At 47.1% G+C, this 21,827-nt stretch overlaps 1 protein-coding gene across 1 annotated transcript; it reads right to left on the bottom strand.

The window, feature by feature from the left end:
- Window positions 1-5,947: 5,947 nt before the first annotated feature.
- Window positions 5,948-10,040, bottom strand: LOC1268420 (protein odd-skipped). Its single transcript, XM_061657417.1, has 2 exons — window positions 9,140-10,040; window positions 5,948-8,892 (listed from the first exon to the last, which is right to left on the bottom strand). Exons 1-2 carry the CDS (start codon window positions 9,243-9,245, stop codon window positions 7,322-7,324), a joined length of 1,677 nt encoding a protein of 558 aa, XP_061513401.1. The 5' UTR covers window positions 9,246-10,040; the 3' UTR covers window positions 5,948-7,321.
- Window positions 10,041-21,827: the final 11,787 nt, after the last annotated feature.

The following is a 21,827-nucleotide window of genomic DNA, read 5'->3' as shown; positions in this document are numbered from 1 at the left end:
CGCACAATCTTGAAGGCAACAGCAGCAGCAGCAGCAGCAGCCACGGGAAACGATCCGAACCCAGTCCGGAGACCGAATGCTTGACTTGATGATCCTCCCGCACCGAACCGGCGATCAGGAATTCGTAATGGGCGTACGTGGGTTGTGCCTTGCTTCTACCACGAACCACACGGCTCTCGCCGCCTGCTCGACCACTATATGCCCCGTAACCTTTAATTAGTGTTAATTTTTTGGGTCATTTTTAGAATTCGGAAATTATCAAAAACAAAACCTCTCTCACACACACACACAAATGGAGGGAAGATCCGCTTGATTCAAGGTGTGGGTTGGATTTTGTTTCGGAGCAGCGGAGTTAGAAATCATGCATCTTCCCATGTTTTCCCATATAGTCGACGTGTTTTACTCTTTTTTTGTGTTCCCTTCTCCCTCCTGCTCCGCTCTGCTTGGGCAGGAAATCTCGGGATCTTCGGGAATGGTCATTTTTCATCGCACAGTACCCTCCGTCCCGATTTGTCGGCCGCATTATTGGCCGGCGAGTCCGCGAGCGCGACCTCGCCCGGCTCGTCCGCGAGGACGGCAGAGGTCGCATTCCTTAACATAGCAAGCGCTTGCGCGGACCGGAGTTCGGGGCGTAATCATGCAGAAGCTGCACCGGCCGAAGCTCCGAAACCTGCGGGCCCCAGTTTTGCAGGGGGGGGGGGGGGAGGTTGTGGTTGCCCAGCCAACCGGGACAGGCACCGGAGGCTTTGTTTTTATCTTTGTGTACGACTGCGCCTCGATAATGATACGTTGCGCGATGCTCAACTCTGATTGACTTCTTCGCTACTCTGGGAGTCCACACACACACACAGGACGCCGGGACGTCCAATATGGAAATCATATTCATTGGCTAGGCTGGCCCCTTCGTTTGGTCCGTCCTCCACTGTCCCTACGAAAAAAAAACACGGGCGTGGGAATTTATGCTTTTTGCTCGACGTTGGGCGTTAGGCTCCGTGGTCCACCGTGTGCCGATGAAAGGTGACCGCAAATATGCCTTTACACCGTCGTGCCTGCATGCTTTTGGGTTAAGTGCGCGTCGGAATAATGTTATTGGATTTTCGGTGGGAATGTTTTGCTTCCACGGTTCACGGTACGGCCCCCCTCGACAAACGATTACATGGCGGGCAGGCTCGTAGGAATGCGGCACGGATCTGATTGACTGATGCCGTCCATTTGGGAGTGTGAGATTGAATGAAACTACTTGTAAAGCGTGATTGGACTGGACAGCTGGACACTCTTTAAGTGTAGAAATCCAAAGTTTTATATAAAATCAACACTATTTCAAGTTTCAAATACACTTTGAACCTTTTTTTCACCACTTTGTTCTCCAAAAAAATCGGACTACCTTCGCACCAATCGTAAATTCTTTGCCTATCCGCAAAGCCCCATAATTAAAACTAATCAAATCGCTCGAGGCTTTCTGACGCCGGCAACGACCCGTGGCCCGTCCCACTGTGTCTGCCAAATCATAATTCATTAAACTTCTGCTGGTGATCATCCTTTATCAAACTAGCCCATGTTCTCCCGTACCAACTCGCCGCCATCCGCATTCCACTCGCGATCGGCACGCCCTAGTTTCCGTTTGCATTGCTTCTACATAAACAGAAAATAGATAATTCAACTCTGATGCCCATCCCGACCTAAACAACAAAAAATACGCCATATAGATTGTGCTACTTTTAGTGCAATAGATTAGCAAAAACAACACACACACAAACACTTAACGAACTGACCACTCTTTTCAGCACGGGCCATCGGCGCATTTCCATCTGCGCTTCCTTGCGAGGATCGGTGCAACATAGCTAACCCCACGTCTGACAGTTGGAGAAAAGGGTTTTCTCTACGTCAGAAAAGTTAATTAAAACTCGCCCAGAAACCATTTCCTAGGAAATTCCGCCCAACAAACACGCCAAAACGCGTTGCGTTGCGAATCGAAAACTTTCACAGAAAACCCATCCCGCGTCAAAGGAGGGTGAATTTATGGGGCACAGAGAGCAGGAAATGTATCAGAACAGAGGATTTGGAAGGATTTCTGGTGAATTCTGCTGGACACACAAAACCAGGCCCACCAACTTTCCCACCGTTACTAATCGCGTAATTAAGGCAAATTGGCAAACTGTCCGAGCGAGAGTGTGTCCGCAGCTCGATTGTGGCTCGATTGGGTGTAATAAACTTGCCCCTTGTCTACCTTACGTTCAAGCAAATCGGAGTCTAATTTTCTGCACACTCAACTGGTGGGGGGGATACCCCGCCTTTGCTTCAGGTTGCTTTTATTTCGTGTGCAATCTCACGATTTCCTGAGAGCGTTCCACAGGCCCGATCACACCTGACAGGATAATGCCCACCGATGCCGATGATCAAGACGGACTGGAGACGTAACAAATCGCTTTGTGATGCGATCGAGAGTGATCTGTGGTGCGTTGATTCTGTTTTAATCCCTTCTTTTTTCCGAATGTGATACTCCTTGGAGCAGCGATCGAGATTTGCTAATGAAAACGAATCTCAAATTGTGAGCTGCAATTGAACGGTGCAAGGAGCGGTACGAAATTTTGGGCCGAATTAAATCATTAACCTTTGAAATTATCCTACATTGGCACGATCAATTTGCATGCAAACTCTTTTTTGAGAGAATTTCGTTTCATCTTATACTGACTCCCAAATTTACCCTCCAATATCCCCATAAAGCACAGCACTGTGAATCCAAAGCTAAAACTGAATGAACTCTTCTCTCTCCAAACAATGTTAAACACTCTCGACCATGAAAACCTGTGAGCAATTTTCGCATCGCATAATCACTGCCGATCACTGGATGCTCGCTTTCAAATTATCATTAATTGGCAGATACGGTTCTTTGGAGCGAGCAGTACAGGAGGGGTAAGCTAAACCTAACCTGCATCGAGACATGTGAATCATAGTTATCATGTCAGAAAGAAATTCCCGTTCGGTGAAAGATTGCTATTTGCAAAACCGCTCGCCCCAAAACACGTGCACACACGAGCGTACAAACTGGCCAGAAAGCTGGCCCGGTGTGATCTGGGGCTTGTGGATGCCGCCCGAAAAGAGGATAATAAATTTAATTAGCTAGAATTTAGAGCTCTCCAACCGGAGCGATCAACCTCGATCCTCGGTTCCGGCCTCCCCAAAAATGCATACATTTTCGTGAACGTTACTCAAACTGGGCTTTGGGATGCTGGGGTCCACCATTCCACCTGTATCCAAAACGGTTTACATCCTTCCTTCCTTCCTGCCTTCCTTCCTGTCTTGAGCTTGATTGATAGCGTCTAGCGTCAGAACGGGAATCGGCACCGAAACCGAAGATTGAAGCATTTCAATCCCCGACTCTTTAATTCGATCCGTTTTCGCTTGAGATTTGCGCGGTTTGATGCATATGCTGCAATTTCTGGGAAATCAATCAGGCTCAGCTCGATCGTATGCGGAACGGATCTCGCAAAATGCTACATCCAAATCGCACTGCTCAATTGTGATTAATGTGATTGAAATTGAAGTGCCCGAGCCGTGATGGGTCTGGAATGTGCTTTGGGAGGCGAAAATAAATCACACACACACTGCAGCTCAGCCTAGTGCTGCGGAGGAACGATTAGCAGGTGCTTGCCACAGCGTTCATACGCGTCGTCGTAGTTCGCGAAACTACACATCCTACCTATCCGGAAGCATCTCTAACGTCTGCTTCGCTAGAAGATACAAAAATCCCTTCCAGACCTCGCGATCGACCCTTTTACCCATCACGGGGATAGGTTCGACCGAAATAATTGCAATCATATCTTAGCTCCCCTGGTAGTCGCAACCCAAAATTATAGGTTTCCGTACGGCCGCTCCGGAACGGACCTACCTCGAAACTACCTGATTTCGAGGCGAATCACTGTTTTCCGTTCCGATCTCACTTCCGTTGCTGCCAATCGGTGGGCCGACCGATCGGGACCGGATTTCGATGGGAAATTATTAAAATCAATACATGCCAACCGGATTCACTCGAGGTTTCTGTCACGCAGCGTAATAGGCACCTACAATTTGGTCCGGGGTACCCGCTGATATAAAGTATTGAGGACTTTTTTATGACCATGAAAACACAGCCCCTAATTCTCAGGCCGCGCTACCTCCGAGAAAAAAAACCAACAGATGATGAACGGCGACTGTCAGCGCAGCTCAAGCTAATCATCTGGATTGGAACGTGTAATTAAAACTTTAAAACCCATCGATGCCCATTTGTCGCAGGTAGCCCGGTACAATGAAAGAACAGTACGAGTGTTAGTAGAGCAGAAACAAGAAAAGACGTTGAGAATGTGACCCAAAGAAGCTGGGTATCAATGTTTGATTAGTTTGCTAATACTCGCTGTATGTTTCTTGTATCATTTAGCAATTGATTCCAATTGAAATCGAATAATTAATGCTACTGAAGACAAAACAGCTACACATCCGCAATCAGTGTTGATTTTAATGAAGTATGAAACCACTCGATGCTGGTAGCATCATCATGACCGACATCATCATCAACATCGTCATCATCATCACCGCTTCTTCCAGTGTCTGATAGTGATTGCAAGGGGTCAGCGCAATCAAGCTGATATGAGGATGCAACTTGAACAACACAAAAAGGCAAACCTCTAAAAGCGGCGCAATAGAAACACGCTTCAACACTCAAAGCGTCATCCTCGAGATCGCGCATTTCGGGCCGCTGGTTGCCGCAACGCCAGCACTATCACACTTCACCGCACTCACAAACTAAAAGCCAACGCGCTCTCAGTCATCCTCTGCCAAAAAGAAGCAGTAGAAGGAAACCGTTCTTGAGGGGTTATCACTTCCGCGTGCGCATTCGCAGTGCCCCGTCACACTGCCCACCAGACGCTTCCTCGCCGCTTTGCTCGCTTGTACGAGACCGATGGCATCGGCAGCGCCTAAGCCTGCTAGATCGGCTACTGTCCGTCGAGGTTCTGTCAACAATTTTATGCCACCGTGCTCGCCTCTTCGTTGTATCAACCCTTGAACGGTGTGCCGCAGCTCATCGTCGGCCCAGGGGCCCTGTTATCAGCCCTGTCGACACCATTCGCCGTGCTCGCGATTCTGTAGCAGAATTACCACACTACACAACGCAAGCCGCAGCGCCGACGAGCACCAAATGCCATAACAAACTGGCCTCGACGAGGTCGTTACAGTTTTTGCTTCCATAATCAACACGGCAATACGCCGAGGCCGACCTCCGTGCCAACTCTGCAAACGAGGCACCCAGCCGGGTGCTACTATTTGCCCGGGTGCAGTAATTAACGCTCTTGCACCACTTTCTGTCAAACAATGGGGCACCCGGAGATGGAGATGCAAGGCAGCCATCAATTGCATTATTTACACAATCTGCCATGCAGTCCGTGCCATTTCATGCTGTTGCATCCAATGCTTTTATCATACCGGATTCATGGTTTGTTGATGATTGTTGCAAGGTTTTTATCGCTCTTGATGACACATTTGACAGCACACACACACAAGGACATTGAACTTTCGATTGTCAGCCAAAGCTCCCTTAAATGGAAGCTTTCCTTGTGTTACGTAAACCACGAAATTGCGATGCTGTGCGCAAAAGCTGCTCAACATATTTTGTGGTCCTGTTCCGACATCTGGTGGGTTTTAGATACACTTTACATCATCAGAATAATCATTAATTTTAGGTACTAAAGCCTTCGTGATTCGTGAGATACTATTTTTAGTTCAATTCAGTTGAGATCTCTCAAATATTGGAGTGATAATTCGTGACCCCTGGGCTCTTTGTGAGCAATATAATTTGAGTAACTTTACAGCTTTCCTAAAGGTTAAAAGATCTTAAGATCTACAATTCCAGTAATCCTTCTCAATAGACCCTTTCCCCCTTCTCCCAAAGACAGTAAATGAACAACACAGCGGATTATATAGTTTGCGAAATATTGTAACATTATCGCTAAGGTTTTCTATTTATTATTTGGATCGGTCTCAGTAATAATTTACGTATCTTACACACCTACATCGTGCTCTACTGGTAATGCTTACAGATCTACAGAATAGTAACATAATATACATTGAATTGTGCTAACTATATACATAATAATCCTTTCACATTGCTGCCTATGTGCCTGCCATGCCCCATCTTGAGGGACATTAGTTATCGTTCTCCTGGCTATCTGTCTAGCGTTGTCATGCCCGACACCTTGTCAACGCGACAATCCCCTCGAGAATACACCCCTGCTTTGTATGAGATCAGTAAAAAAGAATACTTGTGTACGACCTGTACGACGCAACGGCGTGCGTGTCCGCCGCATTATACCCTAATCGATTGTTTTTGGCTTTGGCCTAACGCTTCCTTCAAGCCGCGCCCGGGCGATACTATCGATCCCGGGGCGACCCATCGGCAACGGGTCTCAAAACTTTGGTACCTGCACCCCTCCTATCAATTACTCTGGCCAAAGGGATACAGCGGGTACAGCGGGTGAGACACACTATCCCTGGCATACTATTATTGCTCTGCTGCCTGCCTGCCCTCTTCTCGAACGAGCCTCCTTACGTCTCAGCAATAATTAGTAAGTAATAAAAACAAATATCAGTCTTTGTAAACATTGTCCCAGATTGCCGGCAAAATGGGGAAAACGCAAAAAAACCGCTGCACCGTACAACGGGCACACATACAATGTGTTTTGTGTGTGTGGTATCGATTGTAAAATAATAGATACCTTCCCTTTTCCCCATTCCGGCATGCCTGTGCTGCTAAAACCTGTTAAATTGCTCTAACTGTTGCATACACCCTGGGAATTGGAATTGAATTGGAATGGATTCGAAAGATCCCTTCAAGCTCGTCCTATGCGCGCTCGCTCACTCGTTTGCTCTCTTGCTATCTGTGTGCTGGTGCTCGTCATCGCCCTTTCCCTATCGATCATCATCATCATCTTCTTTCCCGTCTCTCTTTGGTTGTATGTACATGGTTCATCCGTTCCCTCTTTCCTTGTGTGTACTTTCGAGCCCAATTATCTGTGCCTTTTCTTCGGCACACCTTTACGTGTGCTCTTGGTGCTGGGATTACGTTTGGCTTAACTCTGTATGGCTATGGTGTGCGTTAATATCCTGCAACACAAAACCTCGGACCGTTTCTCGGTATCAGCTTTTCTCTGTTGGCGACCTCTAATAAAACCCTAAACATAACCTAAGCTTTGCACACGCGGACTACGACGGTAAGGAACATCAACACCTCTCTCTCTCTTTCTCTCCCTCTGGTTAGCCTCTTTATGCTTTCCCTCCCCCCCCCATCGCTCTATCGCTGCATGATCTCGTCGATGGAGAAGCCGAGCGATCGCTTTGGGGTCACCGTTGTTGGACCGGCCGGTGCACTCGTCGCGGTGGCCGAAGTCGTTGCGTTGCGCCTGGGTGTATGCAAATTCGCTACAGCACTGTTGGCATGCTCCAGCAGCAGCATCTGCCGCACATCCACCCCCATACCATCGCCATCACCTTCCAGGTCGAGCTGTTCCTCCTCTTCGCCCTCCATCTCACCCTCCTCCACCTCTTCCTCCTCTTCCAGCTCTTCTTCCTCGTCGTCGAAGTCTTCGTCCACGATGATGTCCTTCTCCTCGGTTGACGAAGAGGACGACTTCTGGGACAGATCGAGCGCAGGCCCATTCAGTACCGGTTCGATCGATCCGCCCAGTGGAAGACCTGCCGAGCCCTGCGGTTGGCTGTGGCTTTGCATGTGCGTCTTCAGGTTCGCCCGCTGGTTGAACGTGCGGTTGCAGATCGTGCACTTGTGCGGCGCCTCCTCCAGATGGGTCACCTTGTGCACGGCAAGGGTACGCGATTGGCAGAAGCCTTTACCGCAATCCGAACACTTGAAGGGTTTCTCCTTCGAGTGAATGTACCGATGGTCGCGCAGATGGTCCTGGCGCCGGAACGCCTTGCCGCAGATATCGCACGAGTACGGCCGCTCGTCCGTGTGCGTGCGCTCGTGGATCAGCAGATTGTACGACTTGGTGAACTGTCGGTTGCAGTACTTGCAGATGAACTGTTTCTTCGGGCGTGAGCTGCCACCTCCACCTCCCGGTCCACCGTGGTGGTGCCCGGGCAGCTTCAAACCGGGACGACCGCCAGCCAGCATCGGATAGGGATGGTGCCCATGGTGTCCGACGGCCGGTGCGTGCGGGTGGGCGTGGGCATGCGGATGCAAGCGCTGCTGGTACAGGGCGGCATTGCGAATCCAGTGCTGCATGAGGGCGGCGTGCGGATGGGCATAGGCACCGGGCAGGGTTGCGGCGGCTGCGGCGGCCGCTGCTGCCGCCGCTGGATGATAACCGGTTTGCTGGAGATGTTGCTGCCAGAGACGCTGCTGTTGCTGATGCTGCTGTTGTTGCTGTTGCTGTTGCTGCTGCTGCTGTTGTTGCTGGTACAGGAATGCGGCCTGGATCGGGTTTGTGGAGGGTGCGGTCACGATTGTCTGCGGGGCTTGCTGTGGCACGAACGCTCCCACCAGATCTTGACCGGCTGGATGCTGCTGTTGAAGAAACTGCTGTTGTTGCTGTTGCTGCTGCTGTTGTTGACGCATGGCGACTGTCCGCGAACGCTCCATCTCGTACTGATACGGATGATAGTGGTTCAGTGGAATGTGTCGCGGCGGTGTCGAGTGCTGGGCCGACGGGTGATGGTGATGATGATGATGATGATGCTGATGCTGGTGGTGGTGTGGTGGTGGCGTCGTTCTGATGATCGTTTGCGAACCGTTCAGCCCACCAATACTGTCCTCGGTGGGTGTGTGTGGTGGTGTCAGTATCGGGGACACTGTTCCAGCACGCGGCTCCTGCTTAATGTTGGCGAGTGTGAATTCGGAGGAAAAATCTAACAGGAAAAAACGAAAAAAATCCAAACAAAAACCATTAACAAAACCGTTCTGCTGTGCGCCGCGCTTTGCAGGCCTTCTTATCACTTGCTACTAGTGAACCCGACACCAAGGGCAGTTCAAATCACAAACCGGATTGTGTACCAACGCGGTTGTGTGCGGGAAGTGATTTACGATTAATTCCGTTTAATTTTCAAATCATTTCACCACCAAAAAGGAGATCTCGAAATTCACACGCAAACGTACCTGGTGATGAACGGGCGTGCAGCTCCTCGATGCTTATCTCACTGCACGACGACAACGAAGACGACGCTGACGATGCTGCTGATGATGGGACCGATTTTACAGACATTTTACACGACGGTGGACACGGCTGTGTGCGCTAGTGGTCGCTGGTAAAACAAACCGCTGCTTCTTCAACTCGTCACTGCAGTAGTACTGCGCACTGTCGCATTCAGCGTGATTGTTTGTTGAGTCTTTCTTCTATCGCTTCAATCGCTCTTCCCGTTGCACTGTGTTGCTCAATGTTTGTGTCTTCACTGACTTCACTGCAATGTCGCACTTGTGTCAAAACACGAAACTGTCTTTGTAATGCTACACCGAACACTAACACAAAGTGCTTTGATCAAGAAGCGGGTGCACTGTTTGCTTCGGAGCACGGAAGCGCTGTGTGTTCACTGTTCCGCTGCTATCGCTAAACTGAACTACCGATCTGGCAACCGTACGGTGGTTATCCTTTTGACCCGGGCAGGTCCTGTCTGCTGCTATTATCCTTCCTCTCCTGATCCTGATCCTTTTTTGGTCCTCTCTATCTCTCCTTCGCATTCGGCTCTTCTTCTCTATTTACTCCCTCACATAAACGCACACACACATACATGCGCACACACACACACGGTAGGCCTGTCCGGGAGCAGGTAGAATGTCACGTCAGGAGCTTCCATACACACACGCACACACCCACACATACACGAGCAGTGGAACGCGTGTGGAGAGAACACAACAACAACAACAAAAACACCCTGCCTCGTGGAGCTAGATGTTTAGACAACAAGTTTTCGGTGCAAAATGAATTGCTACTAAACATCCACATGAACGAAACTTCCCAGAAAGCCACCCCTGGCCCGTGTGCGTCGAACCAGAGAGATAGAGAGAGTGAAAGAGAGCGAGCGGGCGAGCGGATTTCAAATTTGAGAGAAATGGATTGCTTCTCGCTTATGCAAACCGTTGCCAATAGAACAACCCTTCGCTCCATCTCTTTCGCACCTTTGCTCTGGTGAAGTACAACACCCGCCTACTTCGACCGCACTCAAGCGGAGCTTCAATCCGGATTGGCTGCGGTGCGAGCGTGCGCATCTCTACGGCCGGCCATGTTTTGCCGTTTGCGCAAGCGAGACATTCACCGTGCAAGGGCTTGTGCTCTCGTTTTATCGCGCTGCAGTAAAAGTGAGCCCTGTTTTCCTATCCTTGCATCTACGCTAGGCACTGCTAGAGCTAGTAACAGGGGTGTTTTTCCACCCTTCCACCCTTCGGCTGGGTTGGTGTGCACCATGCTCGTTCTCCCTTCATCCCGTGCGCAGGGATAACGTTTGCACGACCAGTTCGGAGCTCGGTGGTACTGCTCCTGCGTGCTTCTGCTGCTGCCGACTGTGCTGCTGCTGGTGCTGCCGATGTTTGCCTTCCGTTCCATTCCATTTTTTACTCCTGCCTCCTTCCCTTCCCTTTTCCTACCTTCCATACCATCCATCCAATTTGATTGTCCTTGCACACGCCATCTCCCGGGGCATTGTTTCTCCGCTTGTTGACAGTAACATTGCCAATTGTTTGCCTTTCCGTACCGCTCATGTTATGTTTTATCTCTCCACTGTCTCATACACACACACCACTCGCAAGGATGCGAGGCTTTATTGAATTCCCTTTTTCTCAATTGCTTCCCATTTTGCCGCTCAATTTCGCCCCTCTTCCGTTTGCCCTTTCCTGCACCTACGCACGTCAATGCTGCAATTGCAATCACCATAAAATGGCACAAAACCTCTACATACTGGCACTCGCTTCGTTGCCCCGAAGGAACGCTGGGTCGTCGGTTTTTGTCAACATAATTAGTATCCCTCTCGTGGCTGGCCGTCACGCTCACCCGCACATCGCACTTGCACAGAGCCATACCAGCCAGCCTCCCCAACGATGACATTCCCTTGCTCCCTGGCCATTAATTAATAAAGCTATAAAAACTCGCACGACCGAACTCGGCTCTAGCGAGGACAACGACAACGACGAGAGCAAACTGATGCTGCTTCCTCTGAAGGCTTCTTCGGCTGCTGCTGCTGCTGCTTCTATTTCGAACATGGAGGTTCACTTTATGTTCGTCCGGGCACAGTAAAAAAAAAAATCTGGCTGTTATATATCCGACCCAGCGTACGGCCATTTGTGGGCCTGGGAGTCGATTTACGACCCACCCACAAGCTCGTTGGAACCGACCATTTTCGGCAGGATCGTATCCTTTTATTCATTCTCGGCCACGATGGATACTGCCGGTGCTTCTGATTACGATACTATGGTGAGGCCTTTTGAGCTCAATTAACGACCCAAAGAGAGTACTTACTTTAGAAAAGTATGTTGTTCAAATATGTAGGTCCTAATTAGTGGGAATACGCTCACCTGACCTAACTCATCGTTAGAACATTCGAGCAATGGAAATATTGCAAAACTTATCAACCTCAAATGTTTCTCGTTGCTTCCTTCGGTAATGAACAGCACGCAGCTCAATGATATCATCGTTCACACCGGCCGATCGGGTGGTCCCGAAAGATTGCGGCTTCGATGAAACGGGGCGGTACCGTGTTTCATGTTCCGCATGCCGACAAACGCGCCTTATCAGTGCGAACCGAATAAGGTAGTCGTATATGGATTAATTTGGTCACCTTTTCCGCCATCATCGTTTTTCTTCTTATCGCAAACAACTTCTGCAGCCTATTAGCAACCATCAATGGTCGGTGTGTGTGTGTTGTGATGGCCGTCCCCAGCAAGTCTGCGCTTTTGGAGGACATTACAAACAACACGGACACGCATCGTCTTGGCGAACGCAGAAAGAAAATCAACCTTTGCTAACAAACCACGATGGAAATTCCTTTGCAAGAATAGCAAAGTGTCGCATCTGTTTAAACAAAACCTCACACACCGAAGCTATACAACCACAACAGTACGCGCCCATGAAATGTGTGAGGTACTTTCACCCGGTGAACCGATCGGATTACCGAAAGGCGCAATGCAGAAAGGTACAAAATCCTTTCCACGTGAGGCGTTAACTGAGCCGGAATTAGTGGAACCGGGTGCTCTCCCGGCCCGCCTATCTGCAGTTTTGGGACGGGCCACTTCAACCCGATAGTGTCTGGGGTGGCAAATCCTGCACCGAACAAATGGAAGGTAGTTGTATCGTTTTGCTTGACCGTAGAGAAGCTATAACGCCTTCCGGCTGCCACACTGACTGTTGTCGTTCATCATTATGGTAATGGTATTTCCCAGCATCGTTAAGAACCATGTCTCACACACGGAGAAGCACCAGGAGAGCGCACACCGTGACAAACCGAGCGTTTTGCTACCTTTCAGACGACACCGGGAGTTTCCACCGGTTGGAGTGATTGTTTATGTTTTGCTTTTAGCCAACGCTGCGCCCACGTTCTGTAGTCGCTTTAGGCTTGATCCGATCCTGACTTTTACCAGACTTTTTGGTGTTTCAGAGCGGAATCTCCCGGTCGAAGATAAACACAGCCTCATGTGTGGCTCATTTTTGGCCGTCTGTTGTGAGAGATTTGACGTAAACAGAAAACGTAACCACAATGAAATGCCTGTAAATTATGTTACTTTCCCTCCATTACTGATACACAGCACAAAACACTCCTCCTATAAGCTGCGTTATGAACCTGCTCTAAACTGCTAATTATAAAATATTCGATTAATCTTTTCCCCATTCCAACACTAGTCACAAGTGAAGCTCTTCTAGTTATGATCAAATAATCTTATAATTTATACCACATCGTTCGGACATAGGAATAGTTCTGCGCCAAACGTACGCACAACCGATGCCGTAGATTACAGGAAGCTTCGCTACATTTGCCATGATGCTATTTAGTCGTCATAGACAAGTCACGTTCTAGAAGCCACATATCACGAACTGCATGCCCTGCTGTCGCAACTAGAACAGAAGTGGACGTGACTTTAAGCAAGTTATAGACAACATCATACCGCCATAGCCATGAGCCAAACTGCGGTACGGAATTCTAGAGGGTCAATCGAAGGGAAGTGAGCAGCACTCAATTAAATCATGTCTATCGATAATGGACGTACAGTTCACAGGGTTGTGTCCTAACGGATATGCTACCTACAGTGTGGTAAAAGAAAATGAGACAGTTAAGCCTGATATTTAAAAAAAAAACAGTAATGAACCTGGTCAACAATTGGTATAATATTACAAGGATTCAAAATTGCTCTTTAGCTTCTATTAGTATTTTAACTTTATACATGTTCGTCTAAAATTTATTGATATTAAGTGCCATTTACGTCATAGCAATTGCACCGTACTGTGTCACCGACTAGTTGAGATCATTAGCAAGCAATCAAAATGAAACCCGTTCCACCTTATCCAAACAAGCACAAAAGCGACAGGCACGTTCGACTAATTTAATTTCCCGTTTTCAATCTCAAACCATTCGCCTAAAATAATCACTGCTTACCACATCATGCCCCTCTTTACTGCACGTTGCGCGATCACTTCCAGCCAAACACCATCTTTGACACAGAACCACCGTAATTAGTTATCCCATTTTAGGCTTCAAAATCACATTCCCACCACAACTGCGAACGATAGGATATGGCCACAGCTCACTTCATCAAATTGACAGCCAACGGAGGGGACGGACTAACTGGTGCAGTATACACTGTTGCGACAATAGACGCACGGAGCATGCAGTAAATCTGAAATTGGCTAGCATTGTCCCAATAACACGCCAACACACACACCTTTCCTCTTCACGGCATCATTTGACTCCATAAATGGTGTTCGCAAACAACGGCCCGGTTTGAATTAATTTCGATTTGTTAGCATTAGAAATTGGGAAACGCATGGGGGGGGGAGTGAAGACCTATTTGCCCTCTTTGGACAAACCGAACGCCCCTACAACATGGAGGACCATGTTTGGCGGTGGTGCAGATTGCAATTAATTACACCGGCAAAGCACAATCCAATGAACACTGCGAACACTTGCCGAACGCCGGTAAGCGTACTTTGGTGCATGTATTGCATTGTTCGGTCAGGCCACCCTTGAACCGCCATGCATCCCGGTGAGAGGACACCCACACCAAAAAGGTGGCCACACCCGGCAAGTGGCTGAAAAATTTCACACCTAATCATCGTTCAGGACATGGTAAAGTGTCGGCGTGCTCGGCACACATCACATTCCCTCCGAACTTTACTACATTCAAATGAAGCGTACTGGCGCCAGCGGTCCTGCCTCGTTGTCTGGCAGGCGAGTCTGGAACACGAGTAAAAAAGGACGAAAAGGAAAGTGAACCTAACGCTGAGCTACAATGCTACGAATTGCGAGATGATGGTTCTCTCATTCCTTTGCAAGTCTAGTAACAAACAACAGTAACAAAAAAAAACACCCGCATGCTCTTACACCAAACCGGGTGCCACGTACGGATCGATCATGTTGCATCAAGTGATTTATGCGAACATGCACCGACACTGCCGGTCGATTTTTCATCCGATCCCGCTGCAAATACGGTACAAAACGATGCTACGAGAGGATAGCAAAGCGGCGCTTCAGGGTAGCACAATGCATGTCCCTTTTTGCGCCTCATCTTACGGGCCGTGGCGGTATTCGACAATTCGGTGAAACTCTACAAGTTTCCTATTTTTTCTCGCAGGTCCTTTTTTCTCAAATTGGAGACATTGCCTTTTTCTTCGGTGTGAAGAAAAGTCACGAAATTTTATTTTAAAAATAATACTTATAAAATATGTTTGAAATTTAAGGTAATGCAATTATTTCCGAAGAAGACTATAAGCCAGGAGAACCTATAAAAACCTATTTTTCAAACAGAAAGCAATTTGCAGGACAATCTGCCTTTCCGAAACCCCTCTAGGAGGATCAACAAATCGATTTATAATCTTTTCATGCCTTCAAGTGCCCCGGAATAGTGCAGTCGCACGAGAGCAAATCGTACCGTTTCCGTTCACACTACCCAAAAACGCCCAAAACGCCACTGCCGAAAGATGAACAAGTGCGGCCAACATCACCAACCAAAGAAAAAGGAGACACACTGTCCGCGTATACATGCTGTACATGTGGGAATAGAACATCACTTTCCCGCTGTACTTTTCCTGGTACTTGCAACCGATACCGGCTACCGGACCACGCAGGAAGGAGCCTCCAGTTACAGCCATGGCTCCGATTTCACACATCGCACACATCGATTTTTCGGACCATATTTCTTCTCCTTTCGGATTCGGCTGCAACCCAAGTACAACGTCACGCATGCTAATATTGCCAGTCCAGTTTTGCCTGCTTTAAAGTTCAAGCCACACTTCAGCAACAACCACACGCTGGGAAAATCAATAGTTTTCCACGACCTAACCCATTACATGCTCGAGATTCCCCGCAGTGAATCAACGCGCTTATCTTTACTGCTGCTGTACTTCATATCGCACTTTCATGCTACGCATCCAGTCCCACTCGCTGGATGAACCTACGCAATACATATTCCCTATCATCGTGCTGCTGCTACTGTAATTATCGTCACCAGCTGTACCATCTCATTGTGCGGGGATCACGAGAACAGACAAAAAAACCCTCCGATTGCTGCTGGGAAAATTGCTGAGACCCAACAAGAACCTCTTTTCCATTTCCTTGAGATAAACTATCAGCGCATCTGCCCACAGTTGCTTTGAAAAAACAGAAGCCGAATTAGTCCCTACACAGCTATTTGGTGGCTTGTCTGGAAAATAAAGTGCTCAATTTATTGACTTCCAGCAATGGATTTCCCCTTTCACACGAAGTGCTTAGGAAATCTACTCAATTTGCTCTCACGCGTGACGTAGAGTGATAAGAAAGATTGAGAAAATATATGTTTGGAAACATAATGTAAGTTGTGCTTGCAAATTGTGAGGTATATTTCATAGCATTTAGAGCCTTAAAATTTAAACCCAACATTCTAAACGTTCTGCTGCGATCTGCGCAACATTAGCAGCTCGTTTTTGCTTAACCTTTCATTTAACTCTCCTTATCAGCACCATCACCAAGTGTTTCCCTACTTTAAAGCTTCCCCTAACCCTAAATGGGAACTTTTAAACAGAAAACCGATGTCTTCCCGATAACAACTACCGTACTCGCGTACCCTCCTTTGCCAATGCAAAGGGTTCACCACCATGCATTGCGCACTCCGGCTTGATTTGTACCGTTTTGCGTTTTTTTCCCGCGCCCTTTCTGACACGATTTCAACGCCGCACGAGCACCCGATGGAGCGATTGATGGCATTGATAATTACAAAATTCAGTAGGAGATAGCAGATACCGGAGCGCGGCACAAAACCCCGCCATCGAACGGCGCAATCACATGCACTATCGCCTTCCCTACCCTGCCAGGCGCATACCGTTTTTGGGAAGCCATACGGTACGGGGTTGTCTGGCGCGGCAAGCATCAAACACAGCACAGGAAAGAGCGTTATTATTTTCGGCTACACCTCAAGTCACACATGGTGGAGGAGAGTCTGGTGTCTTGTCGGCCGATGATGGCCTTATGGCTTGGTTTGTTTGAGCATGTCACTGTTTGTACTTCGCGCTGTACATTTTTCGCAGAAAAGAAGGTGACAAAACACGCCTCGCAAGGGTTGCCAAGCCTTCTGGCCGCTGGCTGGTGTGGACTTTACACTCCAGCTTGCAACTCTATTTCCTTGTGGCGGGACATTTTCTCCCGTTTACATACAGGCTGCTTACAGGGTGCCTGTTTCTGTTAGCCTACCGTAACCGTTTATGATAAAACAGACCACATCATCCCCCCTTGGCTGTGCTATCTCTCACCCCTTTTTGGGGGGACTTCCTAAATCCAGTGCCCTCTGTTATCAGGTCCCCATGTTCACAAAACCCTCCCCAAAATGGCTGACTCCAACGACACGCGGTCGTGGTCGAATGGCGGCAAACTGTCTTTTGTAGCATCGACCCCTCGTCCCACACTTCCTCCTTTGCCATCCTCAGGAACATTGTCAAACCATGCGGCTGATGTAGAGATACCACCAACCAAAGGGAAACTACGCCGATGTTTGCCGCCGTCTAACCACACACACAAACCTCCACGCGGTTACCGTAACTACCGGTTCCATGTAATGGATAAGTGACGGTTGTTTCTGTTTTTACATTCTCGCACTCATCACCGCCCGGCCAGGCCACACGCAACCCATGGGGTTGACAATGATAACGACATTTAAGGCCACTTTAAACGAAGTGAAGAACGACACCACCCCCGGGGTCTGAGTTTGATCGAGTGGTGAGGAAATTCCGCGAATTGTTGACTAGTCTGGTGCTGGTTAGGCATGTGTAGTTCCGCTCGCTCAACTGACTCAAGCACACCAGCCAGTGACGACAGCGGGCGTTGATTTGAAGGTGTGCGAACGACATCATCAACTTGATTACACAGCCCTACTACTCGAGGCTCGGAAGGTTTGTGCTTCTGTTCAGGTGAACTCATCAGCAATTTCAATGAATTCTTTGTGATGCATTCTCAATTACTTAATGTCACAACGCCGCTGATAGTATGATCAATAAATATATTATCGCAGTCATTCGATTCCTGATACTAAGGTGATGGTTTTTTACGCAATATTTGTAGGCTGATGGAAATATTCGATTTAAATGCAAAATTTACTATTATGTCAAATTGAAATCAAATTTTAATATGAATATCTCATCATCTCAAAATCCCTGCAATGAGAAACATCTCTTATCTGTGACGTAGTATCTGTTAGCTCCACAACACAACAAACTTAATGCACACCCTTGTATCGCATCCCGAAATCTATGAACCACATAAAAATCGCTGTTCACACACTTGTTATCTATTGCTCGACCAAAGGACGCGATCCGCACTATGAGGTGAACCCTCACCCCTTGACGATCCGGTTCCCATGTGCGGTGATTAGTAACGATACCACCCAACAACCTGTCGCTTTAAGTAACCATTAAAGGTATGACCCTTCGGTTATTGGACATTGAGGCCCAGGTTGGAGAAGGGAAGGAACACACAGTTCCAAAATAAAGCAACACAACCCGGTAACTTGTCACCCACGCCCATATCCCGATAGCGCCGGACGCATTGTTTCTCGGTCGGCAAAACATCAAAGCGGACCGCTTTTCTCTTTTGTTCCTCGTGTCCGTGTTTGCTGCGTTTTGTTTTTTCGGCGGTACCCTCTCTATGATGTGCCCCGAGCGTAAAAATCAATAACTTCATACAAGGGACGATCTGTCCGTGTGGACCCCGAGCACCGTTTTGCGGACTTTACGAGCCACAGCAACAAAGCCACAGCTAACGATCGATTGACACCTTCTCGCAATAGATTATCAGCAGGTTGGACCGCACCCTGACCTGCGATTCCACACGATAGGCCGGCGAGCTGTTTCGCAAAAGGCAACACGAAAATGTGGAGTTCCATTTCTTCCTTCCCTTTCCATCGATCGATCGATCGTTGTGGGCTTTTGATAAGATCGGGCGAGGATCACGAGCCCTTGGCTGTACGGCTGTATCCCGGCCTGACAAGGTGCAGAACAGAGCATGTGTTTCTGGGTGGGAACGCTGCCCTCGGTGACCACCGTCATGGAAAATTATAATGGTTTTAGCTCGGAAAGCCGCCACCTGATAATTGAAAGATTTGTTTTCCTTTCGTACGGCCCACTTTTTCGTCGCTAGAACCGTGATCGTGGAAGATGATAAATGGAAATATTAAAAAAGGTTGGATGCACCACAAAAGAGGAAATGTCAGGATGGTTTATCACATAAAAAGCATTACAATACTATGTGAGCAGATCAGTGAAATGTTCTCTTTTGACTACACAAAACTTTTCAAACATTCTTTTGTGTATATGTCAAAATTTGGCATTCGGACAATGGCACTGGCAGAAGTAGTTCGACAAAAGTTCTACATGCATAGCACTACAACATAAAACGATGGAATGGAATAAAAAGGTGTTTGTGGAAATCGAACAAAGCCCGCGAAACAAACATATCAGACACACATTAAAAGGAAACAAGCGCACACGCACACCGCGGCGCAATGATGCTTCACCACAGAAACATCTTTGTTATTGATAATTTTTATGAACCTTTCCGCTTGGCGGCAGTTCGACCCTTTGATGTTGTTGCACATGTTTCGAGTGTGGTTTGACGTCTTCATTACACTCCCACACCGTTTCAGGAGCGTCCGATTGTTACGATACTGATGTTTGACGCAATGCGACTTTAATAATATGTACTTTGAATTTCAAAATTTGAGGTAATAATGGACTTTTGGCATTGTTTTGCTTTTTAGAACTTATTTTTATAGCTTTACCTTTTATTTTATACGTTCATGTCTAATATATCTAGATTTTTGCTAAGGATGAACGGTCTAGTAGGAAATGGACCCATATTCAGCCATTGCAGGTTCCATTGCTTCTACCATTAGGTCACCTACCCGAATATATTATCGAACCTCGTTCTACGTATACAACTGATAAAACTTTTTAAATCTATAAACCAACCAAATATAGCACATTTCATGGTTTATTATTTTACAGTCAAAACTCTGGATACAGACACATCTAGTTCCAGTTCTATATTTGAAGGAAAATTGGCCGTTTTTTTATCATCATCAATAAAAAAAATCACTCCAACAAGCAGTAGGTAAACGTTTTGAGGAAGCTTTTTAAAAACTTTGCCTCCCATACCCTCATCTTCTTCCTAGAACGTCCTTGAGTTGGCGGTATTGGCATGCAAAATCTTTTTTTTTTATGATCGAATGTTCTATTTTTTGTCCAAACAGGACCAGGATCTACATTTTTGACAGAGTTTTGGTTTTTTGTAGATCATTTGCAGGCATTTTTTTATGGCAACAATATCAAAAGCGGTATGTGTTATTATACCACTACCAAGAGGGCAAAACACGAACATTGTAAAAACACCATCACTGTGTGCCATTTTTTGAAACACATAACTGTATATATCGTACCTGTAGTTGGAAGACTATTTTTACAATTGACTTATGCACTCATTTTTTTAAACTTTTTATATCCCTGATCAGGGTGTGATCGTAAAAAAGTGACCCTGCCTCCTAGCCCCAGATCTAGTTCTACTTTTTTGCACTGCTTTGGGAAATATTGAGAGCAAATATGATAGCATTGGCCATAACTTAAATGTATGCTTTGGGTACAGTGTCGAACATGTGTCAAGCAATATCTTAAGTAGCATAGCTTTTTTTTCATATCAAAAATGTGTTGCCAAAAAAACATAAATTCTTCAATACAGGCCTATGTTATAGTGAGGCACCAAAGGAAGAACCTATTTTACATATTTAGAGACAAAAAGGTAGAAGACAAACTTTGGGTGCAGTTTCAGAACACAATTGCAGTCAATGTCGTAAGCAAATGTTCACCTCTCAGTACAAAATGGTCCATATTTCGCTACGAACGTTCCCAAGCAGATTCTCATTTCACTTGAATTTTATATGACCCTTGAACCATTCGCACTGCCTGCTCCGATCGATCACCTCAATGACCAGTTTTATTGGCCCACATTGACCCTTTGAAAAATGGCCATGGTTTAGAAAAACAAACATACCACACCCAGCATCGATTGCGGGATGTCCAGTAATTGGTATGCGATGTACCCTTTCATTTACAGTTTGTAAAGGGTAAACCTCAAACCGAGACACTTTGTAAATATCTCCAAACCCGACACGCTTCCTTCTTTAGGTTACCGGTACACCAAAAGGGCCATGGTACAGGCTGTTCAAGGGTAGTGAGTTACCTACAGGTCGCAAATAAATTGCTCCCATTTCTGTACGGGACCGACTGATCGGCCGAAAAGAGACAAATGAAGGAGCAACCATCCGGGAGTCGACGATGGCTTCTGTTTTTTAACTTGCTCTTTTACTGCATGCAGGCAGGTGAAAAACTGCACGTTTTATGCCAAAGCGCATTGAAAACGGGAAATCATCCCACTGCGCAAGCCAAGTAATCCCGCTCCGTTATGAATTATTAAGCTTTTTTCACAAAACAAACAAACAATAACGGCCTAAAACCCTTTTTTGCGGTACATTTTGCTAGCAATCCTTTTCCTGTAACCCGTTAACCCGTTGTGCTGACATTTAAGCCAACGGAGACAGTCGAACAGTTGAGCATTCTGGGTCGCAGTAATTGTTGAAAGAAGAATTAAGTCCCTCCCTTATGCAAAAACGGATACCTACTACCTCCACCAACGGTACGAAACACAGTTCCCGCAACCATTGCTGCTTACTGCCTCGAAGTAGGTGTAATATTTTGTAAATATTAGGTAAAACTCTGAACACCTTCCGATTATTTGCTCTTCTATTTTGGCTCCCTCGGCAAAGGGGTGCCATCGAGCCGCCTGTACCTCGGAATGTCATAAAACATCGTCGAAGGCAAATTTGCCGCCTGCGCAAACGCACGACCGCTCGAACGGGTTTCGGCCATTACCATCATCCATGGCGTGGAAGCAACGATGCATGCGAAAAAAGGGTAATTATGCTTTTCGCTACACCCTTTGCACTTGGGTGGATGCTGGCCACCTTTCTCCGTTAACGTTGATAATACAATAACAATAAAACGGAACACCAAACCAGCGAACGGGACCTTCAAACGGGGTAAATTTCGGCACTCTTGCAAAAAGTACCATTGGAG

Source organism: Anopheles gambiae, chromosome 3 (assembly GCF_943734735.2).
Source record: "Anopheles gambiae chromosome 3, idAnoGambNW_F1_1, whole genome shotgun sequence".
NCBI lineage: Eukaryota > Metazoa > Arthropoda > Insecta > Diptera > Culicidae > Anopheles > Anopheles gambiae.
This window is presented reverse-complemented; position numbering and strand designations above follow the sequence as displayed.

Excerpts from the sequence above, each read along its gene's own strand:
- LOC1268420 (XM_061657417.1), bottom strand. The coding sequence starts at position 9,245 with ATGTCTGTAAAATCGGTCCCATCATCAGCAGCATCGTCAGCGTCGTCT. Across the intron at positions 8,893-9,139 it reads GCACGCCCGTTCATCACCAG|ATTTTTCCTCCGAATTCACA; the intron begins GTACGTTTGCGT and ends TTTTCCTGTTAG.